We start from the raw sequence: 27,663 nt of genomic DNA on the forward strand, positions 1-27,663 counted from the left end.
ATCCCTTGGGGCCAATCCACCTAACCGGCTCATCTTTGAACTGTGGGAGGGAACTGCAGCACACAATGGAAACCCATGCAGACACAGGGAAACTATGCAATCTCCACACAGACAGTCACCCAAAGCTGGAAATCGAACTCTGGTTCCTGGTGCTGTGAGGCAGCAGTTTTGCCCTGGGTTGATAGACCATATTTTGATTTGTTCTGGTTTTAATAAAATGTTCTATCCCATGAAATATAATCTGACAATGCTGCAGATTTTACTTTAACAATAAACCAAATGTTTATTATCAAAAGAAATGAGGAAAAAATTGAATAAAGTAAACTATCTATAATACAAATTCAAAGGTTTTTAAACAAATAGCAAAAGTATAATCCCATTAATCCCAAAGCACTCCTTTATATATTGAAAAGAAAAACAACAGCTTTTTTGTAGTATCCAAAGCACACTACTCTTACAGTATTAAAAAAACACCCCGTGTATCTTACCTAAAAGCATTACTCACATAGTACTCAGACCAGAATTCCTGAATCTAACACTTGAGTGCAATTAAGTCACTTGGTGACTTCAATTTAAAGACTGGAACTGCAGATACATTGCTTCCTGGAACTATTATGTACCTGAGTTTAAACACTCAGCTTCAAGGAACCCCTTAAAAGTTTTATCCCAACGTTTTGATCTGGGATTATCTCTAATGCTTTCCTCTTAAGATAGTATGGTTGCACTATATCCTTCTCAAGGACTTTCTTTATACAGCCACCTTTAGTAAAGGATTTCACAGGATGACTCAAACTAGGGAAAAATATTCCCATTCTATGGATATTTCCCTTAAGCTTAAAAAATCCTCTCTTGGATCTTCTAGACTGAAGCTTGTTTATTTTGTTTGGTCGTAAACCCTATCAACATGCAAAAACTACCTAATAATTCTAAAGCTAAACCTTAAAACTGTTTTAAAGAAAATCACCATGGCTATAGAAATACTGACAAGTTAATTATTAACTTCAGATATATAGAAAACCCACCAGTTACAAACTCAAAAAACCCAAACTTACAATGAATGATATTTTTTTAAAAATACAAACATAAATCACATGAAGAATAATAACAAACGTTTAAGTTGACAGAGGAAGAAAGAGGAAACACACACACATCCAAAAACAACCTGGTAAGCATGGCAACCTGCTGGAGAAGGCTCAGTAGGCCCCAACCAGTGAAATAGTCACAAATGAAGCAAAACAGTGTATCAAAAGCACCAAAGTAAGAAATAAGATCATCAACAAAATTAACTCTGTTCATTGTTGCTCTCGCTCAAAATAATATGATTCTTGTATGTTCTATGACTAAACAAAACAATTTGTCATTAATTGTCCTATCACTACACAGATTAACTTTTTGTTAATATTTACCTAAACCCAACCACAAGTAAAGATTTCATGAAGAATTTAACTAACCCAAGACCAGAGAAACAAACTGAATGATCAATAATGAAATAATGAAAAGGAAAAGCTATGATCTATCTGGCTCAACCAGTTCTATTAGATTTTACCTGTTTAAGGAGAGGGTCAGCCCTTCAGCTCCATCTTCAGTCCCCAGGCAAGGGGCCTCCGTTTCAATTATAAAACCTGGGTCTCAGTGCCTCAAACACTACAAGATATGTCTTGGACCCTACAGTCAATCCAACAATTACTGGACTTAAAATTCTCAGCACTTGACAAGTTTGTCTAAACTTTCACCCTCATCCCCGTTGCCCTGCCCTCACACCCAGCCCGAAATTCAGTGTCCCCTCCTAACCCAGTCCTTTCCAGTAGTTTTGCTTTTGCAAGTTGGTGATGTTAAAGCCGAAGGAATGAGAATGAAATGTGAATCTTTCCAGTTAAGGTCCCTTTGTTCTTCAAGCATCGACTCTCTCTGAATCTCAAGGTCGAAGAGCCCATCCCATCAGCATCACCCACGCAGACCTATGGAAGGTAACAGAAGAAATGATTATCCAATGGGCTGGCAAGGGATCAATGAATTCCCAAATCATCAGTGAGATTAGAAAGAAACAATAAAGGGAGTCCATAAATTGCTCGAGCCTATTTCATAAAGACAGAAGAAGGCCATCCAGCCTCTCCTGTATTTTACACTAGAACTGGAGGAGGTAATTCAAACTCTAAAACTGTTATGCATGATCAAGGAAGTCTGTTAGCTGTTTATACAAATCTGGGGGCTATTCAGCCCTACAAAGCTGCTACACAGGAGGAGGGGAATATTTAAACCCTCAAGCCTGCTGGGCAATATCAGCGAGGCAATTTTGCCCATCATGCCTTTACAGAAGACCAAAGGTGTCAGTGGTGCTGCATGCCCAATATTTAATCGCTTTGAGAGCTTGCTGTGCACATCTGCTCCCACATCACCACCCTTCTTGACATTAAAACAGTAGGTACGCTTCTCAAGCACCTCATTGGCTGTAACTTGTCTTGGGATGACGAAGTTTTGCAGTCACTGCCTGTGAGACATATTCAAATGTCCTTTCCAAGATCATGCTTAATTTTTTTTCCCCCCATTCCCATACAGCCTTTCTACATTTGGCATCATCTGTGAAGATCACTGCAGATATGAGTGGAACTTTCAAACCCAGGCTATTAATGACATTAGAAACCCTTCATATCATTGTCCTTTTGTTTTTAATTCATTCATAGGAAGAAGACATTACTGGCTAGGCCAGCATTTATTGCCCATCCCTAATTGCCCAGGTGGTACTTAAGCATCACCCACATTGATATGGGTCTGGAGTCACATGTAGGCCAGATCAGGTAACAACAAGCAAACAATTTCCATTTACTGATGGACTTCACTTGGGATTTTCATCCTCAGCGAGGAGTGGAGGTGGGGTCCTTCAATGTTGTCAAGGCTAAATTGTATGGTTTGTTTATTAACTACAGAGTGAAACATTTTGGGACAGATATGAAGGTGGTGTTGAGCCTGAAATCAGGTCAGCCATTTAATAATGAAGCAGGTTCTAGGGACTAAATGGCCTACTCTTGTTCCTAATTCATATGTTCATGTGTATAAAGAACTTTACAAAGTGCTTTAAATTCAATGATGTACCTTTCAGGTGTAGTCAGTGTTGTCATATGGTGGCATATGGTAATTTTTAAAAATTCATTCATAGATTGTGGATGTCACTGGCTGGGCCAGCATTTATTACCCATCTCTAATTGTCCAGAAGGAAGTTAAGTGTCAACCACATTGTTGTGGGTTTGAAGTTAAATGTCAGCCCAACTCGGTAAGAATGGCAGTTTGCTTCTCTAAAGGACATTAGTGAACCAGATTGTCAGTGAAAAACCAATCAACAATAGTTTCATAGTCATTATTAGACTCTTAATCCCAATTACTTATTGAATTCAAATCCACAACCTGTCATGGCAGGATTTGAGCCCATGTCTGCAGAACATTACCAGAGTCTCTGGATTAATAGCTGAAAATGTGTTGCTGGTTAAAGCACAGCAGGTCAGGCAGCATCCAAGGAACAGGAAATTCGACGTTTCGGGCATAAGCAACACATTTTCAGCTCTGATCTCCAGCATCTGTGCAGGAGGGTTTCCTGACACAATATGGAGACAGGCCAACAAGAGGTGAGGCTATACTGGATTTGGTTCTAGGTAATGAACCAGGCCAGGTGTTAGACTTGGAGGTAGGTGAGCACTTCAGGGACAGTGACCACAACTCGGTGACTTTTACTCTAGTGATGGAGAGGGATAAGTGTGCACTGCAGGGCTAGAGTTATAGCTGGGGGCAGGGAAATTATGATGCGGTGAGGCATGACTTAGGATGCGTGGATTGGAAAAATAGGCTTCAAGGGAAGAACACAAATGATATGTGGAGATTGTTCAAGGAACAGCTAATGGGTGTCCTTGATAAGTATGTCCCGGTCAGGCAGGGAGTAAAGGGTCTTGTGAGGGAGCCGTGGTTTAATAAGGAATTGGAATCCCTTGTGAAAGGGAAGAGGGCGGCCTATGTAAAGATGAGACGTGAAGGTTCAGTTGGGGCAATTGAGAGTTATAAAGTAGCCAGGAAGGATCTAAAGAGAGAGCTAAGAGCAGCGAGAAGGGGATATGAAAAGTCCTTAGTTGGTAGGATTAGGGAAAACCCAAAGGCTTTCTATAGGTATGTCAGGAATAAAAGGATGACTAGGGTAGGTATCGGTCCAGTCAAGGATAGTAGTGGGAAGTTGTGTGTGAAGGCGGAGGAGATTGGAGAGACACTATATCAATACTTTTCGTCAGTATTCACTCAGGAACAGGACACTGTTGCTGATGTGAATATTGAGTCACAAGTGATTAGAATGGATGGCCTTGAGGTATGTAGGGAAGAGGTCTGGGGAATACTGGAAAGGATGAAAATAGATAAGTCCCCTGGGCCTGATGGCATTTATCCTAGGATCCTCTGGGAAGCTAGGGAGGAGATAGCGGAGCCATTGGCCTTGATTTTTATGTTGTCGTTGTCTATGGGAATAGTGCCAGAAGACTGGAGGATAGCGAATGTGGTCCCCTTGTTCAAGAAGGGGAGTAGGGATAGCCCTAGTAACTATAGGCCAGTGAGTCTCACTTCTGTTGTGGGCAAAGTCTTGGAGAGAATTGTAAGGGATAGGATTTATGAACATCTGGATAGGAATAATGTGATCAAGGATAGTCAGCATGGTTTTGTGAAGGGCAGGTCGTGCCTCACAAACCTTATTGAGTTCTTTGAGAAGGTGACCAAGGAAGTGGACGAGGGTAAAGCAGTAGATGTGGTGTATATGGATTTTAGCAAGGCGTTCGATAAGGTACCCCATGGCAGGCTAATGCAAAAACTATGGAGGTATGGCATTGAGGGTGCATTAGAGGTTTGGATTAGGAATTGGCTGGCTGGAAGGAAACAGAGGGTAGTAGTTGATGGTATAGGTTCATCTTGGAGTGCAGTTACTAGCGGTGTTCCACAAGGATCTGTTTTGGGACCATTGCTGTTTGTCATTTTTATAAATGACCTAGAGGAGGGGCTTGAAGGCTGGGTGAGCAAGTTTGCGGATGACACGAAAGTCGGTGGAGTTGTGGACAGCGAAGAAGGATGTGGCAGGTTACAGCAGGATATAGATAAGTTGCAGAGCTGGGCAGAAAGGTGGCAAATGGAGTTCAATGTAGCTAAGTGTGAAGTCATTCACTTTGGTAGGATTAACAAGAAGATGGATTATTGGGCTAATGGTAGGCTACTTGGTAGTGTGGATGAGCAGAGGGATCTTGGTGTCCATGTACACAGATCTCTGAAAGTTGCCACCCGGTAATTAGTGCTGTGAAGAAGGCATATGGTGTACTGGGCTTTATTGGTAGAGGAATTGAGTTCCGGAGTCCTGAGGTCATGTTGCAGTTGTATAAGACTCTGGTGTGGCCTCATCTGGAGTATTGTGTGCAGTTTTGGTCGCCATACTATAGGAAGGATGTGGAGGCATTGGAACGAGTGCAGAGGAGGTTTACCAGGATGTTGCCTGGCATGGTAGGAAGATCGTATGAGGAAAGGCTGAAGCATTTGGGGCTGTTCTCATTGGAGAAAAGAAGGTTTAGGGGAGATTTGATAGAGGTGTACAAGATGATTAGGGGTTTAGATAGGGTTGACAGTGAGAACCTTTTTCCGCTAATGGAGTCAGCTGTTACTAGGGAACACAGCTTTAAATTAAAGGGTGGTAGGTATAGGACAGATGTTAGGGGTAGATTCTTTACTCAGCGGGTTGTGAGTTCATGGAATGCCCTGCCAGTAGCAGTGGTGGACTCTCCCTCTTTATGGTCATTTAAGCAGGCATTGGATAAGCATATGGAGGTTATTGGGCTAGTGTAGGTTATGTAGGCTTTGGTCGGCGCAACTTCGAGGGCCGAAGGGCCTGTACTGCGCTGTATTTTTCTATGTTCTATGTTCTATCTGCAGACCTCACTTTTTACTCTCTGAATTAATAGTCCAGCAATAAAAACTACGAGGCCATTGCCTTCCCTGTGTCACTAAGCTAATAATCCAGACACCTCCAGGTTGATATTCTAGGAAATTTGGCTCAAATACCACCTTGGCAGAATTCTAGTGATTAAATTTTAACCTGAAAGCTATATGGTTCATTAATGTCCTTTAGAGAAGGAAATCTTCCATCCTTAGCTGGTCTTGCCTACATGTGATTCTGGGCAATTAGGGATGAGCAAAAAGTATTGACACAGCCAGTGACACTGACAATCACATGAATGAATTAAAACAAAGATTTGATCTGGGTCAGAAAGAGGGACTCCAAACAAATTAGAACATTTGGGCTCATGTCTACAGTGATATTATTAGATGGATAAATATTGATCTTTAGACTGTGGGGAAAGAACCCTATCCTTTTACAAAGCAAAGACGCATGTTCTTTTACGTGCATTTAAGAGGATTGTCAAGGTCTTTGTATAGTATCTTAAAAGAGCGCAATTTTGAAGAACGGACACCGGAAGTGAAACATTAAGTCTGCTTTCTCTCCACAGATGCTCACTGACCTGCTGAGTTTTCCCGAGCAATCTCTGTTGTTGTTTCATGCCTCCCATTTTGAACCCACAATCTCCTAAGTCAGAATGTTATCCACTGAGCCATGCCTGCCCTCTATAAGTTACTAATGATTACCCATTTTACCTGTTTTTTCAGGACATGCACTTTCGCCTTCCTGACCAAATTTCAGTCGGTTCTGCTCAGCAGTCGGACAATTTGACTCAAGGACGCCCCTTCTCGGTTGGAGAGGGAGCTCTCCTGTTGCTTGATATGCCATATTCAGTTGTTCCTGAGCAAGCTTTAGGTGTCGGTGAACCATCTCAGACATTTCAAAACTCTCTGGTCCTAGGGCACCAAAGTTGTTGTGGTATGGCATGTTCCCATTGCCCAGCTTGGTCTTGTCCTTGTAAAGCACAGAGTGGTAGCCCGGAGGGGCATAGGGGGCACCCCTGGTGGAGTAATAGAGCTGGGAGGCCAGCCGCCTGCCCCTCAAGCCATCCCTGATGCCACCAAGGCCAAGGTGGAAGAGCTCAGCAATGTTGAGCACTAAGCAGAGACCACTGACCACATACATGACCAACAGGAAGATGGTTTTCTCTGTGGGACGTGACACAAAACAGTCAACGGTGTACGGACAAGGAATCGTACTGCACACAAAGCCAGGGAGCACCTCAAACCCATATAGAAAATACTGGGCAGCCAAGAAACCAATTTCAAACAGAGTTCTCATTAGGAGCTGGAAAACATACATCTTCATGAGCCCATCTTCCTTGATACGCCTCCTGCCATCATGTGGCTTCTTCTCAGGAGCTTTCTTGTCAGCCTCAGTCTCAGGTTCATGCTCAATCTCCTCGCAGACCATGGGGTCTTCCTCATCATCACCTTCTGCCTCCTCGTAATCCCGAGCAGCTCCCCGATGCACAATGGGCGTCTTTCGCTTGGGTTTTGGCTGTTGGGCACCCTCCATCCGGGCTATCCGGTGTATGGCATAGCCCAGGTATATAACGGATGGCACTGTGATCATGATGATCTGGAAAACCCAGAACCGGATGTGGGAGAGAGGTGCAAAGGAATTGTAGCAAACATTCTCACAACCAGGTTGCTGAGTGTTACACATGAACTTGCTTTGTTCATCATGGTAGATAGGTTCACCACCAACTGCCAACAAAACAATGCGGAAAACAACGAGGACCATCAGCCAGACTTTGCCAACAAACGTGGAGTGGTTCTGGACCTCCTCAAGGAGCCTCGTCAGGAAGGACCAGCTCATCTTGGAAGTGTGAGGCCTTCAGCACAACGGCACTGGAAGAAACCAACAGAAAACAAGTATCAAGCCTCTAGTCAGCTCCATCTCAACCCAAACGCAGATCAGGAAGACGCTACTCAGCCCTTTCAGCTTGTTCAGCCAACAGTTAATTAAATAGTGGCACATCTTTATTCTAACTCTCTTTACCTTCCTTGACATCATATTCTGAATATGAAGAAGGGCTTAAGCCCGAAACGTCGATTCTCCTCCTTTGATGCTGCCTGACCTGCTGTGCTTTTCCAGCAACGCATTTTTAAGCTCTGATCCCCAGCATCTGCAGTCCTCACTTTCTCCTCCTTTATCATATTCTGAATACACTTGTTTAACATGTTAACAGTTATATATTACCAGAAGTTAGCCCTTCATGTCGATATTAATACATTTTTTATTTTAATTCTATGAAGGTCTTGTTCCTGTCATTCTCTGTCCATTGTTAACCCTTCTGATACCATGTGTCTTGACTTGCTTCCCCTATTCATTTTATCATATCTTCCCCTGGATCCATTACCTCAATATTTAGTTTAAATCCTTCGCTAAACTCCTAGGTAGTTCAATAGAATATATAACTCAACAGAACACTGATCCCAGCATGATCCAGATTAATACCATCGCAATGGTACAGCTGTACTTTCCCCAGTACTGATAGCACTGCCCATGGGCCAGAATCCATTTCTCCCACACCAATCTTTGAGTCAAGCATTTAACTTTCTCATCTTAGTTACCCAATGACAATTTTGTTATGGCTGACGCACTAATACAGAGATTATTACATTTAAAGTTTTGCTTTTAGTCCCAAGCTACTTGTACTGCGTTAAGAGAACCGACGTCCGAGTCCCATCCCCGTTATTGGTGCCTACATGGACCACAACAACTGACCATAAAAAATTGGAACAGAAATAGGTCATTGAGCCCATCGAGTCTACATTCAATGAGATCATGGCTGATACAAATATCCTCAACACCACTTTCCTGCTTTTTCCCTTAACTCTTCATTCCTTTACCAATTAAACATCTGTCTATCTCAGCCTTGAATACTTAATGATCTAGCCTTGACAGTAGTCTTTGGTGAAGAATTTTACAGATTCACAACCCGCTGAAAAAAGAAATTTCTCCAAATATCTGTCTTAAATGGGTCACCCCTTATTATGAGATAATGCTATCTGGTCCTAGACTTTCCACCAAGGGGAAACAACCTCTCCACATCTACACTGTCACCTCCTCTAAGAATCTTGTATGTTTCAATAAGGTCACCTCTCATTCTTCTATATTACAATGAGTACAGACCCAACCTACTTAACCTCTCCTCATTAGATGGTTTCTCCATATCTTGTTTCAGAACATCTCTGGACTGCTGTTCACATTATTCTTGCTGTGATCTAACTAGTACCTTGAATAGTATAATCAAAACCTCCCTACTTTTTATACTTCATTCCCTTTCCTTTTCCTTACTGTAACTAGCTCTCCAGCCCAGGACTGAACTCTCCCTTGTAGCTGCAGAGAATTGTGTCAATTCTGTCTCCTATTATTGTTACAATCCTATTAACACTATAAATCCCCCCCCCCACCCCCTTTGAATGATTCCCTGTACCATGTACCTTGCTCATGGTACCCTTCTGCAATCACTGCTTACGTCCAGATAAGTTTCAAGTAGTTCATTCCTCTGTGACCATAACAAAGGCTGAAATAAAAGCAAATTACGGTGGATGCTGGAATCTGAAACCAAAAGAGAAAATGCTGGAAAATCTCAGCAGGTCTGGCAGCTTCTGTAAGGAGAGAAAAGAGCTGACATTTCAAGTCTAACTGACTCTTTGTCAAAGCTAAAAAAAAAGGGAGAAATAGGGAGGTGTTTATAATAGGCTGAGAGAAGGTGAGTCATGGCTGCAGAAGCAAAACTAACAATAACGAGGTGATAATGACAGTGCATAGAGAGATTATAGGGAGATTAGGAGCTGTGAATGACCAAGGCTGGAGCAGGTGCTATGTGACAAAACATGTGTGGGATGGGGGGGGGGGGAGGGGTGAAGCAGAGGCAAAATGGAAAACAGGGTAACAAAAGGGGATGAGGAGAGGAAAAAGGTGATGAGAGTGTGGGGAGCGAGAGAAAGAGAGACAATAAAGAAATAAGAGGTACAGAACAGTGAAAAAAAATGAAAAAAAAGGATAAATAAAATAAATTATATAAAATTATGGAGCAGCATGAAAACAGAGGGGTCGAGATGGATAATCATCTGAAGTTGTTGAATTCAATGTTGAGACTGGCAGGCTGTAATGTGCCTAGTCGGAAGATGAGATGCTGTTCCTCCAGTTTGCGTTGAGCTTCACTGGAACATTGCAGCAGGCCAAGGACAGACATGTGGGCATGGGAGCAGGATTGTGTGTTGAAGTGGTAAGCCACGGGAAGGTCCGGGACCTGATTGAGTACAGACCGAATGTGCTCAGCAAAGCGATCACCCAGTCGGCGTTTTGTCTCTCCGATATAGAGGAGACCACATTGGGAGCAACGAATGCAATAGACCAAATTGAAAGATGTACAAGTGAAACGCTGCTTAATCTGAAATGAGTGTTTGGGGCCTTGGATGGTGAGCATGGAAGAGGTAAAGGGGTAGGTGTTGCACCTTTCTGCGATTGCATGGGAAGATGCCGTGTGTGATGGGAGAGGTGTTAGATGTGATGGGAAGGTGCCGTATGTGATGGGAGAGGTGTTAGGTGTGATGGAGGAGTGGACTAGGTTGTCCCAGAGGGAACGATCTCTACGGAATGCAGACGGGGGAGGGAAGGGAAGTTGTGTTTAGTGGTGGCGTCGTGTTGGAGTTGGTGAAAATGGTGGAGGATTGTTCTTTGCATGTGAAGGCTGGTGGGGTGAAAGGTGAGAACAAGAGGGACCCTATCCTTGTTCTGGGAGGGGAAGGAGGGGGTGAGGGTCGTGGCGCGGGAGATGGACCGCACACTGTCGAGAGCCCTGTCAACAACTGTAGGTGGGAAGCCATGGTTGAAGAAGAAGGAGCACATATTCCTGATGAAGGGCTTTTGCCTGAAACATCGAATTTCCTGTTCCATGGATGCTTGCCTGACCTGCTGTGCTTTAACCAGCAACACATTTTCAGCTCTGATCTCCAGCATCTGCAGACCTCACATTTTACTCACATATTAAGAGCACCACTTTGGAAAGTGGCCTCATCGGAACAAATGTGGCAGAGGTGAAGGAGCTGAGAGAAAGGAATAGAGTCCTCACAGGACGTAGGGTGAGAAGAGCTGTAGTCCAGATAGCTGTGGGAGTCAGTGGGCTTGTAATGGATATTAGTGGATAGACTATTGCCGGAAATGGAGACAGAAAGGTCAAGGAAAGGAAGGCAAGTGTCGGAGATGGACCAGGTGAAGGTGATGGAGGGGTGGAAACTGGAAGCAAAGTTTATGAATTTTTCCAGGTCAGGGCAAGAGCATGAAGCCGCACCAAAATAGTCACCGATGTACCGATAAAGCAGTTGTGGGAGGGGACCCGGGTAGGCCTGGAACAAAACTGAGTTTTTTTCCCCTTCTATCTGCGTCACTCGTAGTCACACCCTCCTATCCCTGACTACTGACCAAATCAGAAGACACTAATGTAAGAGATATATCACCAAAGTGTTGTGGTAACTTTCCCCTTCCCTCACATATCTCAGTGGCTGCACCTTAGCCTCCAGCTCATTAACTTTAAATCAAAGCTTCTGGAGTCACAGACACTCAAACCAGGCATATTTGGGCTGGATCACAGGGGTAATCAGGTACCTCACAACACCTCATCTGCCGAGTCATCTCTATTGTGCTTTAATTGAGTAACCTTTTTCCTTAATAAGTTAATAAATTATCATAATTTCTCTTCTCACTAACACTTACGAGACCAATTTAAACATTAGTAATCCAATAAACCGAGTAAAAAATGAGGTCTGCAGATGCTGGAGATCACAGCTGCAAATGTGTTGCTGGTCAAAGCACAGCAGGTTAGGCAGCATCTCAGGAATAGAGAATTCGACGTTTCGAGCATAAGCCCTTCATCAGGAATAAGCTACCTAACCACTTATTATAGTTAATAATTTCTTTATTCGCTTCAGCTAGTCATTTAAATATAATGTAGGTCACAGAGTCATACAGCATGGAAACAGACCCTTCAGTCCAACTAGTCCACACCAACCATGTTCCCAAACTTAACTAGGCCCACCTGCACTTGGCCCATATCCCTCCAAACCTCTCCTCTTCATGTAATTATCCAAATATCTTTTAAACAGTGTGAATATACTTGCATTCACTACTTTCTCTGGCAGTCCATTCCACACACTAGTCATTCTGTGTGTGACAACATTGTCCCACATGTCCTTTTTAAATCTTTCTCCCCTCGTAAGCATTTGTCGAACTGGTTTGGGCCCCTCGACCCCAACCAACCCCACGTTGCTGCTTCTTCCCTGGTTCCTCGAGCACATCTTTTGGAAAATTCCCAATGTTCCTTGGCCCGATTACTCTGACACCTTCAGTGTCCATCCCAGGCCACTGATTTCACAGAAGAGGGAGGGTGCAGAGGAGATTTATCAGGATGTTACCTGGGCGACAGAGTTTCACTCATGAAGAGAGATTGGACAGACTGGGATTGTTTTCCTTGGAACAGTGGTGACTGAAGTGGGACATGATTGAGATGTATAAAATAAGATCCTTGTGGGTTGGAGGAAAAAGCATCTTGCTTTTAAATTGCAGCATTCCATGTGCCCTCACTAACAGCAGTCACGAAACAATTAGTCAATTTATAGATTTCCTGTGATCACACCTTAATCGCACCATGAGCAGCCCTTAATGTAGTTCACTTATGATCAGAAATGGGGGAGTTTATAACTGGGAGCAAAGAAATGGCGGACAAACTAAATTCAATCTTTATCTCTGTCTTTGCAAAGAAGAACACAAGTAACGTGCCAGAAATAATGGGAATCACAGGGCTTAGTGAGAAGGAGGAATGAAGTAAATCTGTATTAGTAATTAGAAGAAATTGATGGAATTGAAGGCTGATAAATTTCCAAGGCCTGATAATCCATATCTCAATCTACTTAAGGAAGTGGCCATAGTAATAGTGAATGCATTGGTGGTCATCATTCAAGGTTCTTGAGACTCTGGAACAGTTCCTACAGATTGGAGGCTAGCTAATGTAACTCCATTATTTAAGAAGGGAGGTAAGAGAAAAAGTAGGCAATTATGGACCACTGAGTCTAACGGCAGTGGAGAACAAGATGTTAGAGTCCATCATCTACAATTGTGGAGAACAGCACAATCAGTATGGATTTACAAAAGGGAAATTATGCTTCACAAATCTAGTAGAAATCTTCACAGAAGTACCACGTAGAGTAAATCATGGCAACGGATATGATTTATTTGGTCTTTTAGAAGACTTTTGACAAATTTGTGCAAGGTTTGTGAAGGTTTGCATCTCAGGTTGAGGTTTAGGGTGTAGGTTTGCTCGCTGAGCTGTAGGTTTGATATCCAGACGTTCCATTACCTGGCTCGGTAACATCATCAGTGACGACCTCCAAGTGAAGGGAAGCTGTTGTCTCCTGCTTTCTATTTATGTTTGTCCTGGATGGGGTTCCTGGGGTTTGTGGTGATGTCATTTCCTGTTCATTTTCTGAGGGGTTGATACAAGGTATCTAGATCTATGTGTGTGTTTATGGTGTTGTGGTTGGAGTGCCAGGACTCTAGGAATTCTCTGGCATGTCTTTGCTTAGCCTGTCCCAGGATAGATGTGTTGTCCCTATACAACGTATACAAGAAGAACGAATACTCAAAAAATACAGTCCACAGATTCCTCAAGAACAAACCACGACAAGCAGATCAAACACAGCCAGAAACCCTAGCCACCTTACCATACATCAAAGAAGTTTCAGAAATGACAGCCAGACTACTGAGATCCCTCAGAATCCTAGTAGCACACAAACCCACCAACACTTTCAAGCAAAAACTAGCAAACTTAAAAGACCCAGTACAACCCATGGACAAAACCAACGTCATCTACAAAATTCCATACAAGGACTGCCACAAACACTAGTAGGACAAACAGGAAGAAAGTTAGCCACCAGGATACACGAACACAAGCTAGCCACAAAAAGACACAACCCCCTATCCCTCATAGCCCCACACACGGATGAAAAAAAACCCACCATTTCGACTAGGACAACACATCTATCCTGGGACAGGCTAAGCAAAGACATGCCAGAGAATTCCTAGAGGCCTGGCACTCCAACCACAACACCATAAACAAACACATAGATCTAGATACCATCTATCAACCCCTCAGAAAACCACCAGGAAATGTCATCACCACAAACCCCAGGAACCAACATCGAGATTAATGTGTAAAATTAAAGCACACAGGATTGGGGTAGTGTATTGAGATGGATAGAAAATTGGTTACCAGACAGAAACAAAGAGTAGGAATAAATGTATCTTTTAATTCTTTGAGGAGGTAACAAGCAAGTTAGACCAGGGAGAGCCAATGGATGCTATCTACCTGGACTTCCAGAAGACTTTTGACAAGGTACCACACAGGAGGTTACTGAGTAAGATAAGGGTCCATGGTGATAGATGCAAGGTACCAGCATGGATATAAGATTGGCCGACTGGCAGAAAGCAGAGAGTGGGGATAAAAGGGTCCTTCTCAGGATGGCAGCCGATGACTGGTGATGTTCCACAAGTGTCAGTGTGGAGAAGGCAACTTTTCACTTTATACACTAACGATCTAGATGAAGGAAGTGACAGCATTCTGGCTAGGTTTGCAGATGATACAAAGATAGGTAGAGGGATAGGAGGAGGCGGTGAGGCTGCAGAAAGATTTAGACGGATTAGGAGAGTGGGCAAAGAAGGAGCAGATGGAATACAATGCGAAAATTTGTGAGGTAGGAAGAATAGAGGCATGGACTATTTTCTAAATGGGGAGAAAATTCAGAAACCTGATGTGGAAGGGGACTTGGTAGTTTTAGTACAGAATTCTCTTCAGCTAAACTTGCAGGTTGAGTCGATAGTTAGGAAGGCAAATACAATGTTGGCATTTATTCCGAGAGGACTAGAATATAAAAGCAGAGATGTACCTCTGAGGTTTTATAAAGCTCTGGTCGGACCACATTTGAAGTATTGTGAGCAATTTTGGAACTCATAATTCAGGAAGGATGTATTGGCCCTGTAGTGGGCCCAGAGGATATTCACAAGAATGATCCCAGAATGAAAGGCTTACCATGTGAGGAAGGTTTGAGGAGTCTGTGTTTATACTCAATGGAGTTTCAAAGGATAAGTGGGATCTAATTGAAACTTACAGAAATCTGAATGGCCTGGACAGAGTGGGCTTTGGGAAGATGCTTCCTTTGGTAGGACAGTCTAGGGCCCAAAGGCACAGCCTTAGAGTAAAGGGAAGACCCATTAGAATGGAGATAAGGAGAATCTGCAGTCAGAGAGTGGTGAATCTATGGAATTCATTGCCACAGGAGACTGTGGAGGCCAGGTCATTGAGTATATTTAAGACAAAAATAGATAGGTTCTTGATTGTCAAGCGGATTAAGGGTTACGGGAAGAAAGCAGGAGAATAGGGTTAAGAAACTTATCAGCCATAATTGATTGGCGGAGTAGACTTGATGGGCCAAATGGCTTAATTTCTACTCCTGTGTCTTATGGTCTTTTTCTAAATACCAGGTAGTGACTAGCAGGGAAGATACTGGGACCCCAGCTATTCACAATGTATGTTAATAACTTAGATAAGGATAATATCTCAAAATTTGCAGATGGCGTAAGGCTAAGCAGAAAAGTGAGCTGTGACGAGGATGCAGAGATGTTGCACTGTGATATGGACAGGCTGACTGAGTGGGCAATTGATGGCAGATGGGATATTATGTGGATAAATGTGAGGTTATCCACTTTGGCAGCAAAAATAGGAAGCAGTTTATTATTTGAATGATTATGAATTGAGAGAGAGGAATGTTCAATGAGGCCTCAGTATCTGTTGCTGAAAGTAAGCGTGTAGGTGCAGCAGGCAGTAAAGAAGGGAAATTGTATGTTGGCCTTCACAGTGAGAAGATTTGAGTACAGGAACAAGAATAGCTTGCTGCAAATCTTCTCGCTGTGAAGGCCAACATATAATTTCCCTTCTTTACTGCCTGCTACACTTACTTGCTTACTTTCAGCAACAGATACTGAGGCCTCATTGAACATTTCCCTCTCTCTCAATTCACGATCATTCAAATAATAAACTGCTTCCTATTTTTGCTGCCAAAGTGGGTCTGGAATATTGTGTGCAGTTTTTGGTCTCTTATCTGAGGAAGGATGGTTATTGCTGCAGAGTCATAGAGATGTACAGCATGGAAACAAACCCTTTGGTCCAACCCGTCCATGCCGACCAGATATCCCGAACCAATCTAGTCCCACCTGCCAGCACCCGGCCCATATCCCTCCAAACCCTTCCTATTCATTTACTCAACCAAATGCCTCTTAAATGTTGCAATTGTACCAGCCTCCACCACTTCCTCTGGCAGCTCATTCCATACACGTACCACCCTCTGCGTGAAAAAGTTGCCCCTTAGGTCTCTTTTATATCTTTCCCCTCTCACCCTAAACCTATGCCCTCTACTTCTGGACTCCCCCAACCCCCGGGAAAATACTTTGTCTATTTCTCCTAATCGTGACCCTCATAATTTTGTAAACCTCTATAAGGTCACCCCTCAGCTTCTGCGCTCCAGAGAAAACAGCCCCAGCCTGTTCAGCCTCTCCCTATAGCTCAAACCCTCCAACCCTGGCAAAATCCTTGTAAATCTTTTCTGAACCCTGTCAAGTTTCACAACATCTTTCTGATAGGAAGGAGACCAGAATTGCACACAATATTCCAACAGTGGCCTAACCAATGTCCCAAGTGTTGGGACATGATGTCCTGTACAGCCGCAACATGATCTCCCAACTCTTGTTCGCAATACTCTGACCGATAAAGGAAAGCATACCAAATGCTTTCTTCACTAACCTATCTACCTGCAACTCCACTTTCAAGGAACTATGAACCTGTACTCCAAAGTTCTTTGTTCAGCAACACTCCCTAAGACCTTACCATTAAATGTATAAGTCCTGCTAAAATTTGCTTTCCCAAAATGCAGCACTTCACGTTTATCTGAATTAAACTCCATCTGCCACTTCTCAGCCCATTGACCCACCTGGTCAAGATCCTGTTGTAATCTGAGGTAACCCTCTTCGCTGTCCACTACAACTCCAATTGAGGGAGTGCAGCAAAGTTTAAACTATTTGTTTCCAGGGATGGCAGGACTGACATATGAGGAGAAATTGAGTCAGTTAGGATTATATTCACGAGAGTTTAGAAAAATGAGGGGGAATTGCATAGAAACCTACAAAATTCAGACAGGACTAAACAGGTTACATGCAGAAATTGAGTGCAAGTATTGAGATATGATGTTACAGCTGTGCAAGACACATTTGGAGTACTGCCCTGTACAAACCTGTCTTTGTGGGGATTTTAAACAAACGGTAGACCACTCTTCACAGCTGAATAAATACTCCAATAATTTTTTTTAAAATCCCTCACATAGAGGACTTATGTGCAAAGCTGACAGGGGGGCTGTCTGTTGTGGACCAGACTAGATCCTCTCACAATAGTTTAAGAAGTTAGGCGAGACCCTAAAGTTTTATTTTAAAGGTAGATATGAAGTGCTTGTTCCAGATGTGATGCAACTAGTCAACCCACTTGACATTAAACAAAGCACAATTTATTTAGACATTATTGTAAAAATACAAACAAAAGGAAGAGGAATTTAGAAGAGCTTAACCAAATAATAGATACAGTATCCATTACTAATTAACTCTTTCAATATAGTAATATCCCATAAACAAACCCATTGTGAAAAGGTAAATTCAGACACAGATTTCTATGTGCAGTTTCCCACTCCAGGAGGGAACAACATCGAGAGATTTCAGAGAAAATCACAGTTCAGATCATTTACTGAAGCTTGTAACCCTTCTGGGACTCAAACAGCTTCCAATTGCTACAACTGAAGAAAAACCTAGAAAGCCTGATCTGGGAGAATTGGCCACACCCCTATCACAACTGATTTTAAAAAACCTAAAGGCCTCTTAAATTATTGACTTAGATCAGCTGCAGTAGACATTTCAACACCTCTGCCTTTACAACCTCTCTTCAAAAAAACCCAGGACAAAGTAACCTTTTTAAAGTGACAGCATCATCACACTGTCCTTCACAAAGATGGATATAAGTCATGCACACTTGTGATTAAATGAGGATTCGCAGATATATGCTACAATTAACACCCATAAGGGTTTGTTCCAATATACAAGACTGCCATTTGGGGTATCATCAGCCAGTGCAATTTTTCAGGAGATGATTGAAAATGTTTAAAAGGTCTATCACAAGTCGCTATTCATCCAGATGACATGCAAAGATCAGGGAAGATCCATAAGGAGCACTTATAGAACTTGGAGATCATCCTAAGATATTTCTCCCAGGCAGGTGTAAGCCTTAAAAGGGAAAAATATGTGTTCCAGACACCCCAGCTGATCTACTTGGACTAGAGAGTCAACAATAGACAATAGGTGCAGGAGTAGGTCATTCTGCCCTTCAAGCCTGCAACACCATTCAATATGATCATGGCTGATCATCCTTAATCAGTATTCTGTTCCTGCCTTATCTCCATAACCCTTGATTCCACGATCCTTGAGAGCTCTATCCAACTCTTTCTTAAATGAATCCAGAGGCTGGGCCTCCTCTGCCCTCTGGGGCAGAGCATTCCACACAGCCACCACTCTCTGGGTGAAGAAGTTTCTCCTCATCTCTATCCTAAATGGTCTACCCTTTATTTTTAAGCTGTGTCCTCTGGTTCAGCACTCACTCATCAGCGGAAACATGTTTCCTGCCTCCAGAGTGTACAATCCTTTAATAATCTTATATGTCTCAATCAGATCCCCTCTCAGTCTTCTAAACTCAAGGGTATACAAGCCCAGTCTTTTAGCGTAAGGTAGTCCCGCCATTCCAGGAATTGACCTTGTGAACCTACGCTGCACTCCCTCAATAGCCAGAATGTCTTTCCTCACATTTGGAGACCCGAACTGCACACAATACTCCAGGTGTGGTCTCACCAGGACCCTGTACAGCTGCAAAAGAACCTCTTTGCTTCTGTACTCAATCCCTCTTGTTATGAAGGCCAGCATGCTATTAGCCTTCTTCACTACCTGCTTGTACCTGCATGCTTACCTTCATTGACTGGTGTACAAGAACACCCAGATCTCTTTGTACTGCCCCTTTACCTAAATTGATTCCATTTAGGTAGCAATCTGCCTTCCTAGCTTACACCTGTTGGAAGAGAATGTGATTAGTCCCCTGGCTCCCACATCTGTTCTGGAGTTAGGTCTTTCCTTTGCCTGCTGAATTATTATGGAAAGTTTACACATAACCTGGCCTCCATCCTGGCACCTTTGCATCAACTCTTAAATGAAGGTCAGCCTTGGAAATGATTCGAGTAAAAAATGAGGTCTGCAGATGCTGGAGATCACAGCTGCAAATGTGTTGCTGGTCAAAGCACAGCAGGCCAGGCAGCATCTCAGGAATAGAGAATTCGACGTTTCGAGCATAAGCCCTTCATCAGGAATAAGAGAGAGAGAGCCAAGCAGGCTAAGATAAAAGGTAGGGAGGAGGGACTAGGGGGAGGGGCGATGGAGGTGGGATAGGTGGAAGGAGGTCAAGGTGAGGGTGATAGGCCGGAGTGGGGTGGGGGCGGAGAGGTCAGGAAGAGGATTGCAGGTTAGGAGGGCGGTGCTGAGTTAGAGGAAACTGACTGAGACAAGGTGGGGGGAGGGGAGATGAGGAAACTGGAGAAATCTGAATTCATACCTTGTGGTTGGAGGGTTCCCAGGCGGAAGATGAGGCGCTCCTCCTCCAGCCGTCGTGTAGTTGTGTTCTGCTGGTGGAGGAGTCCAAGGACCTGCATGTCCTCGGTGGAGTGGGAGGGAGAGTTAAAGTGTTGAGCCACGGGGTGATTGGGTTGGTTGGTTCGGGCGGCCCGGAGGTGTTCTCTGAAGCGTTCAGCAAGTAAGCGGCCCGTCTCCCCAATATAGAGGAGGCCACATCGGGTGCAGCGGATGCAATAGATGATGTGTGTGAAGGTACAGGTGAACTTGTGGCGGATATGGAAGGATCCCTTGGGGCCTTGGAGGGAAGTGAGTGTGGAGGTGTGGGCACAAGTTTTACATTTCCTGCGGTTGCAGGGGAAGGTGCCGGGGGTGGAGGTTGGGTTGGTGGGGGGTGTGGATCTGACGAGGGAGTCACGAAGGGAGTGGTCCTTGCGGAACGCTGATAGGGGAGGGGAGGGAAATATATCCTTGGTGGTGGGGTCCGTTTGGAGGTGGCGGAAATGGCGGCGGATGATACGTTGTATGCGGAGGTTGGTGGGGTGGTAGGTGAGAACCAGTGGGGTTCTGTCTTGGTGGCGGTTGGAGGAGCGGGGCTCAAGGGCGGAGGAGCGGGAAGTGGAGGAGATGCGGTGGAGGGCATCGTCGATCACGTCTGGGGGGAATCTGCGGTCCTTGAAGAAGGAGGCCATCTGGGCTGTGCGGTGTTGGAATTGGTCCTCCTGGGAGCAGATGCGGCGGAGACGAAGGAATTGGGAATATGGGATGGCGTTTTTACAGGGGGCAGGGTGGGAGGAGGTGTAGTCCAGGTAGCTGTGGGAGTCAGTCGGTTTATAATAGATGTCTGTGTTGAGTCGGTCGGCCGAGATAGAAATGGAAAGGTCTAGGAAGGGGAGGGAGGAGTCTGAGACAGTCCAGGTGAATTTCAGGTCAGGATGGAAGGTGTTAGTAAAGTTGATGAACTGTTCAACCTCCTCGTGGGAGCACGAGGCAGCGCCGATACAGTCATCGATGTAGCGGAGGAAAAGGTGGGGGGTGGTGCCAGTGTAGTTGCGGAAGATGGACTGTTCCACATATTCCTCTAACTCAGCACCGCCCTCCTAATCTGCAATCCTCTTCCTGACGTCTCCGCCCCCACCCCACTCCGGCCTATCACCCTCACCTTGACCTCCTTCCACCTATCCCACCTCCATCGCCCCTCCCCCTAGTCCCTCCTCCCTACCTTTTATCTTAGCCTGCTTGGCTCTCTCTCTCTTATTCCTGATGAAGGGCTTATGCTCGAAACGTCGAATTCTCTATTCCTGAGATGCTGCCTGGCCTGCTGTGCTTTGACCAGCAACACATTTGCAGCTTGGAAATGATTGCATAGCCAAACCATAGCTTTCAGCGAAGTGAAGAAACAGCTATCACCCTCCGAGATGTTGGCACACTATGATTCCAAGCAAGATTTTATGTTGACATGCAATGCCTCCCCATAAAGTATTGGGGTAAGGTTAAAAATCACACAACAGCGAATTAGACAAGAACTTTCAAAAGCTGATTCGGGCCAGATGTTTGGAAGTAAAGAGATGGCTGGAAAATGGGAAGCCTTCAGAAATGAGATAACGTGAGTCCAGAGAAAGTATATTCCTGTTAGGGGGAAAGGAAAGGTTGGTAGGTATAGGGAATACTGGATGACTAAAGAAATTGAGGGTTTGGTTAAGAAAAAGAAGGAAGCATATGTAAGGTATAGACAGGATAGATCGAATGAATCCTTAGAAGAGTATAAAGGCAGTGGGAGTATACTTAAGAGGGAAATGAGGAGGGCAAAAAGGGAATATGAGATAGAGCCATAGAGATGTACAGCATGGAAACAGACCCTCTGGTCCAACCTGTCCATGCTGACCAGATATCCCAACCCAATCTAGTCCCACTTGCCAGCACATGGCCCATATCCCTCCAAACCCTTCCTATTCATATACCCATCCAAATGCCTCTTACATGTTGCAATTGTACCAGCCTCTATGACTCCACGTTCTTAGTCATTGTGGACGCCCACTCAAAGTGGCTGGACATGCATAGAGTTCATCAAACACCGAGACAACAATAGAAAAGCTGCGCACTTCTTTAGCAATACACAGATCCCAGAAGTGTTAGTCACAGATAACAGGCCATTGTTTACGGCAGTGAATTTGAGTATATTCTAATGTTGAATAGTATACGCCATATAAGGACAGCTCCATACTATCTATCATCCAGTGATCGTGCAGAAAGAGTGGCACAAACCTCAAAGGAAAGTTTAAAGAAACAACCTATGGTTTCCCTACACACCAAACTGTCCTGGTTCCTATTGGATTGTAAGACCACCCCTCATTAGTGGGCGGCACGGTGGCACAGTGATTAGCACTGCTGCCTCACAGCGCCTTAGACCCGGGTTCAATTCCCGACTCAGGCGACAGACTGTGTGGTTTGCACGTTCTCCCCGTGTCTGCGTGGGTTTCCTCCGGGTGCTCCGGTTTCCTCCCACAGTCCAAAGATGTGCGGGTCAGGTGAATTGGCCATGCTAAATTGCCTGTAGTGTTAGGTAAGGGGTAAATGTAGGGGTATGGGTGGGTTGCGCTTCGGCGGGTCGGTGTGGACTTGTTGGGCCGAAGGGCCTGTTTCCACACTGTAAGTCTAATCTAATTAATGACAGGGAGAACTCTACTACTGGGGAGAAGACTCTGCGTCAAGTTAAATCTGAGCTTCCCGACCTGGTGGAGAGTCACGACTCCACTAAGCGAGAGAGAAGGGAACAAAAATTTGGTATAGGAGCCACGAGAATGGCCCTGCCTGAGTGAAAGGCATGGTTAGTGCAAGGTCAGGTCCAGAAACGTATAAAGTTCAGGTAATGCAATGGTCTCGAACAAGCATGTGGACCATATGAAAGGTGCAAATTCACAAACCGAGTGGGGGCACTCCTCAACAGCTTTTCAAATTGTTCTGGAATCCATGAGTTCTCTCTCCCTCCATCGAGAATTGAAGTTTCCTCAGAATCTGAGATGGATGATGCTGCCTCTATGCCTTTGCCACCTTAAGAAGAGAATGAATGTCTTCCAAGATGCGAAGGAGGGGCAGCACGGTTGCTCAGTAGTTAGCACTGCTGCCTGACAGCACCAGGGTCGCAGGTTCGATTCCAGCCTCGGGCGACTGTCTGTGTGGAGTTTGCATTCTCCCCGTGTCTGCGTGGATTTTCTCTGGGTGCTCCGGTTTCCTCCCACAGTCCAAAGATGTGCAGGTCAGGTGAATTGGCCACGCTAAATTGCCCATAGTGTTAGGTGCGTTAGTCGGAGGGAAATGAGTCTGGGTGGGTTACTCTTCGGAGGATCGGTGTGGACTTGTTGGGCCGAAGAGCCTGTTTCCACACTGTAGGGAATCTAATCTAATCTAATTTGCGTTACATGTCACCTGCATCAGAGACAGAGTTGGAAGAACCTGATGTGATGCTCAAATGTTCTAGGTGGAACTACAATAAAAAGAAATAGCCTATGTGCTCAGACTCAGAGGGGCAGGGATGTGGTGATCTTAACAAGGTCAGTCAGGTGGATGCCATAAAATATACTTTCCTGTTTGGAGCTGTTAATCAGGGAGCCCTCGCTGACCAATAAGAACAGGAGTGACTGATATTCTTTTCATGCTGGGAGCTGGCTTTTAAAGAGCTAGATTGATGTCAAAGCCTCTCCATGTGTAAATAAAGGGTGACTTGGTGATGGGATATCGGCCTCTAGGGAGAAAGATTTAAAGGGAAATGGGTCAAATGCGGGCAAATGGGACCAGTTTAGTTTAGGAAACCTGTTTGGCATGGATAAGTTCAGCCAAAAGGTCTGTTTTAATTCTGTGTGACCGCATGATTCTGGCAAGGATGTTCCTAATGCTATGGAAATCCAGAACCAGAGGTTATAGCTCAAGGATAAGGGGTAAACCTTTTAGGACTGAGATGAAGAGAAATTTACATCAAGGCTGTCTTCGACTGAGTATGGCATCAAGGAGCCCGTGTGGACAAACTCTCTATTGGTAGGAGTCATAGATGGCACATAGAAAGATGGTCATGGTTGTTGGAGGTCAGTCATCGTGGCTCCAGGACTTTTCTGCAAACGTTCCTCAGGATAGTGTCCTAAGCCCAAGCATCTTCAGCTGTGTCATAAATGATTTTCCTTCCATCATAATGTCAGAAATGGGGCTGTTTGTTGATGATTTGTTCAATTTTCAGCAACATTCACGGCTCCTCAGAGGTCCATCTGCCTCTCTTCCAACCTAGTTTACTACATCAGGTGCTCCCGATGCGGTCTTCTCTACATCAGGGAGACCAGCATCTCCAGCATCTGCAGTCCTCACTTTCATCTAATTCACCTGATCTGCACATCTTTGGACTGTGGAAGGAAACCAGAGCACCTGGAGGAAACTCCACACAGAGTCGCCCAAGGTTGGAATCAAATCTGGGTTCCTGGCACTGTGAGACAGCAGTGCTGACCACTGAGTCACTGTGCCACCCTTAATGTGGGCGTCTATCTCGGATACTGAAGCAGTCCATTTTCAAATGCAACAAGACCTGCGCAATATCAGGGTTTTAACTGACAAGTGACAGGTAACACTCGTGCCAAACAAAAGCTAGGCCATTACCATCACCAATAAGACACAATCTAACCACTAGGTGAAAGTGAGGACGGTAGATGCTGGAAATTAGAGTCGAAGTGTGGTGTTGGAAAAGCACAGCAGGTAAGACAACATCCGAGGAGCAGGAGAATTGACATTTTGGCCAAAAGCCCTTCATCAGGAATCTAACTACTGCCCCTTGGTGTTCTGATTACTGAATCACTCACTATCAACTTCCTTGGGATTACCATTGACCAGAAACTGAACTGGACTCACCACATAAACACAATGGCTACAAAAACAGATAACTCACCTTCTGACTTCCCAAAGCCATTTACAAGACAAAGGAATGTTATGGAATAGTCCCCACTTGCCTGGATTGGTGTGGCTCCAACAAAGAAGAATCTTGACACCATCCAGGACAAAGCAGCCTACTCGATTGGCACCACATCCACAAATATTCACTCCCTCCACCACTGACACTCAGTAGCAGCAAAGTATACTATCCACAAGATGCATTGCAGAAATTCACCAAAGATCTTGAGGCAGAAATTTCCAAACCCACGCCCACTTCTATCTAGAAGGACAAGGACAGCAGATATGATGGGCACAGTGCCACCTGCAAGTTCCCCTCCAAGTAGAAGGAGGCAATGGCCTAGTAGTATTGTCACTAGATTGTTAATCCAGAAACTTAACTAATGTTCTGGGGATCCCAGTTCAAATCCTACCATGGCAGATGATGGAGTTTGAATTTAATAAAAGAATCTTGAACTAATGGTCTGGTGTTTATGAAGCCATTATTGATTATCGGAAAAAATTTATCCAGTCCACTAATGTTCTTGAGGAATATGCCATCTTACTTGGTCTGTCACCTGGCCTACATGTGATTCCAGACCCACAGCAATGTGGTTAACTCTTAACTAACCTTTGGGCAATTAGGGATGGGCAATAAATGCTGGTCTTGCCAGATTCGCCACATCATATAAATGAATTAAAAAAAACTTGGAAATATATCAATATATCAAGGAACACCTGGACAAATACATGAATAGAAAGATAACAGAGAAATACGTTTCCTGCAAGTGAAGACAGTTTTACTATAGAAGGGCAAAAGGTGTGTGCACAGTCTTGTAAGGCCGAAGGGCTTGTTCCTGTGCTGTAGCGTTCTTTGTTCTTCACTGTCACTGGTTCAAAACCCTGGAATTCCCTCCCAAATAGCATTGTGGGTCAACTCACAGGATGTAAACTGCAGCAGTTCACCATCATCTTGTCAAGGGCAACTAAGACCAAAAATAAATGCTTGACAGCCAGCGACACCTACATCTCACAAATGAATAGTAAAAGATTTTTTTTCATGTGGAGTGGTGAGCCTGTGGAATTCGCTTGCACAAAATGGTTGAGGGCAAAACATAATGTGTTGTCAAGAAGGAGAAAGGTATAGCTCTTATGGCGAGATTGATCAAGAGATATGGGGGTGGGTGATATTAAGTATTGAGCTCGATATTCAGCTATGATCATATTGAATGGCAAAGCAGGCTCAAGGGGTCAAATAGCCTCCTCCTGCTCCTACCTTCTATGTTTCTATGTTAAAGGGGACAGATGTCCTATCATTGAACTGGGTCGGTTATGTTCTCGTGAATCTGAACAGCACTCAGTATACCCTCTTCAAATCTGGACTTAGGAAACCCATGTCCCAAAATGAACCGAGGCCAAGCAGAAGGTGCCAGGTGATTTTGCAACACTGAATAAGAATGCAGGCAAGTTGTAACAGCAACACTGTGAAAGCAACCACAGATTGAAAGAAGCAAACACAGAGTTGAATGTGCCCCAGGCGAGCAATTTCCTAATCTTGGCCATGCCAACACAGGTATGCACAGCCAAACAAAGCAACAGCTGCAGATGGGAGACAGTAAAGTTGTATATTTTACTTTTAGGAGAAAGTGAGGACTGCAGATGCTGGAGATCAGAGCTGAAAAATGTGTTGCTGGAAAAGCGCAGCAGGTCAGGCAGCATCCAGGGAGCAGGAAAGGGCTTATGCCTGAAACGTCGATTCTCCTGCTCCTTGGATGCTGCCTGACCTGCTGCGCTTTTCCAGCAACACATTTTTAAGCTCTAATTTTACTTTTAGCCCAGACAGAGGCCATTCATTCCATTATGCCTATGAAGCTCTTTAGCAATCACATCCAATCTGTCCAACCCCCCAGTTTTTGCCACATAGTGGAAAATCACATTCACCTGTTGGTTAATGTGTTCCAGTGCATATCCAACTGCTTTTTCAAAGTACCTCTGCAATCTGCCTCCACCACTCTATCAGATCACGCGTTCAGGGACTAAACAACCTTCTGAGTGAACCTGAGTCTCATTTTCCTCTGCTCCAATTACCAATTACTTTAAACCACAGAACCTCTGATTAACTGCCCAGTCACCAGAGGAAACCCTGTCCTGTCAAACCTGCTGTGTCAAGCTCCCCATGAGTCTAGATTCTCCTGTTCAGGATCTTCTTAATCTTCCCTGCCCAAAATGAACAATCTCACCTTCTCTGTTTCTTACACACAGTTGAAGACCCTTGTCTCATTCTAACAATGGTCTTTGCCCCCTCTCCAGAATGTAGTTGACTCTTAACTACCCTCTGGGCAATTAGGGATGGACAATAAATGCTGGCCTAGCCAAAGACACCACTTCCCATGAATAAATAGAAAAAGGAAAAGAACACTACCGTCTCACTAAAACCAAACCAGGTTGACTAAGACTTCCTTATTTTTGCATTCAATTTTCTTGGACTGTGTGTTTTTTTCAGAAAGCTAAGAGAAAGTTGTGAAGGAAAGTTAACTAGCCAGAGTCTCTTGACTGACTACTTCTTTACAATCAGCAAATTATCCTAGTTTAAAGAGAAAGACCTTTGACAGAGCATGTTATTTATTCAACTTACCTAAAAACTTGATCAATAAATGTCTTTTCTCCAGCCTCTTCAAAAACTGACTCCTTATGATGCAAGCAAAAACAAAAAAGCTTAAAATTCACAAAAACTGTTCACTGCTGCATGACACCCAATAGGACTGAGCTGAATTAAGACTCCTGACTATATAACAGTTAAGTCCCACCCCTTGAGCAATACATTATCCCCTGTAAATGAAGAGCAAAAAATTTCCATTTCAAAACAGGAAATCATTAACATTTCAAGTCTGAATTCATATTCATTTTGCTGAATATTTTACAAACTTGTCTGCTCATGCATCAAAACAGATTCCATTTCCAAACCTCCCAGCCTCAGCTGATGACTAACAGTTTTTAAAAACTTTGTTGATTAATCTTGCTTCTCC

The 27,663-nt window shown here is 44.1% G+C and overlaps 1 protein-coding gene across 1 annotated transcript; it reads right to left on the reverse strand.

The window, feature by feature from the left end:
- Window positions 1–257: 257 nt before the first annotated feature.
- On the reverse strand, window positions 258–27,400 carry LOC132817708 (gap junction gamma-1 protein-like). The gene is made up of 3 exons (XM_060828233.1): window positions 27,273–27,400; window positions 6,658–7,815; window positions 258–1,958 (listed from the first exon to the last, which is right to left on the reverse strand). Exons 2-3 carry the CDS (start codon window positions 7,781–7,783, stop codon window positions 1,945–1,947), a joined length of 1,140 nt encoding a protein of 379 aa, XP_060684216.1. The 5' UTR covers window positions 7,784–7,815; window positions 27,273–27,400; the 3' UTR covers window positions 258–1,944.
- Window positions 27,401–27,663: the final 263 nt, after the last annotated feature.

This window comes from Hemiscyllium ocellatum, chromosome 7 (genome assembly GCF_020745735.1).
Source record: "Hemiscyllium ocellatum isolate sHemOce1 chromosome 7, sHemOce1.pat.X.cur, whole genome shotgun sequence".
Classification (NCBI taxonomy): Eukaryota; Metazoa; Chordata; class Chondrichthyes; order Orectolobiformes; family Hemiscylliidae; genus Hemiscyllium; species Hemiscyllium ocellatum.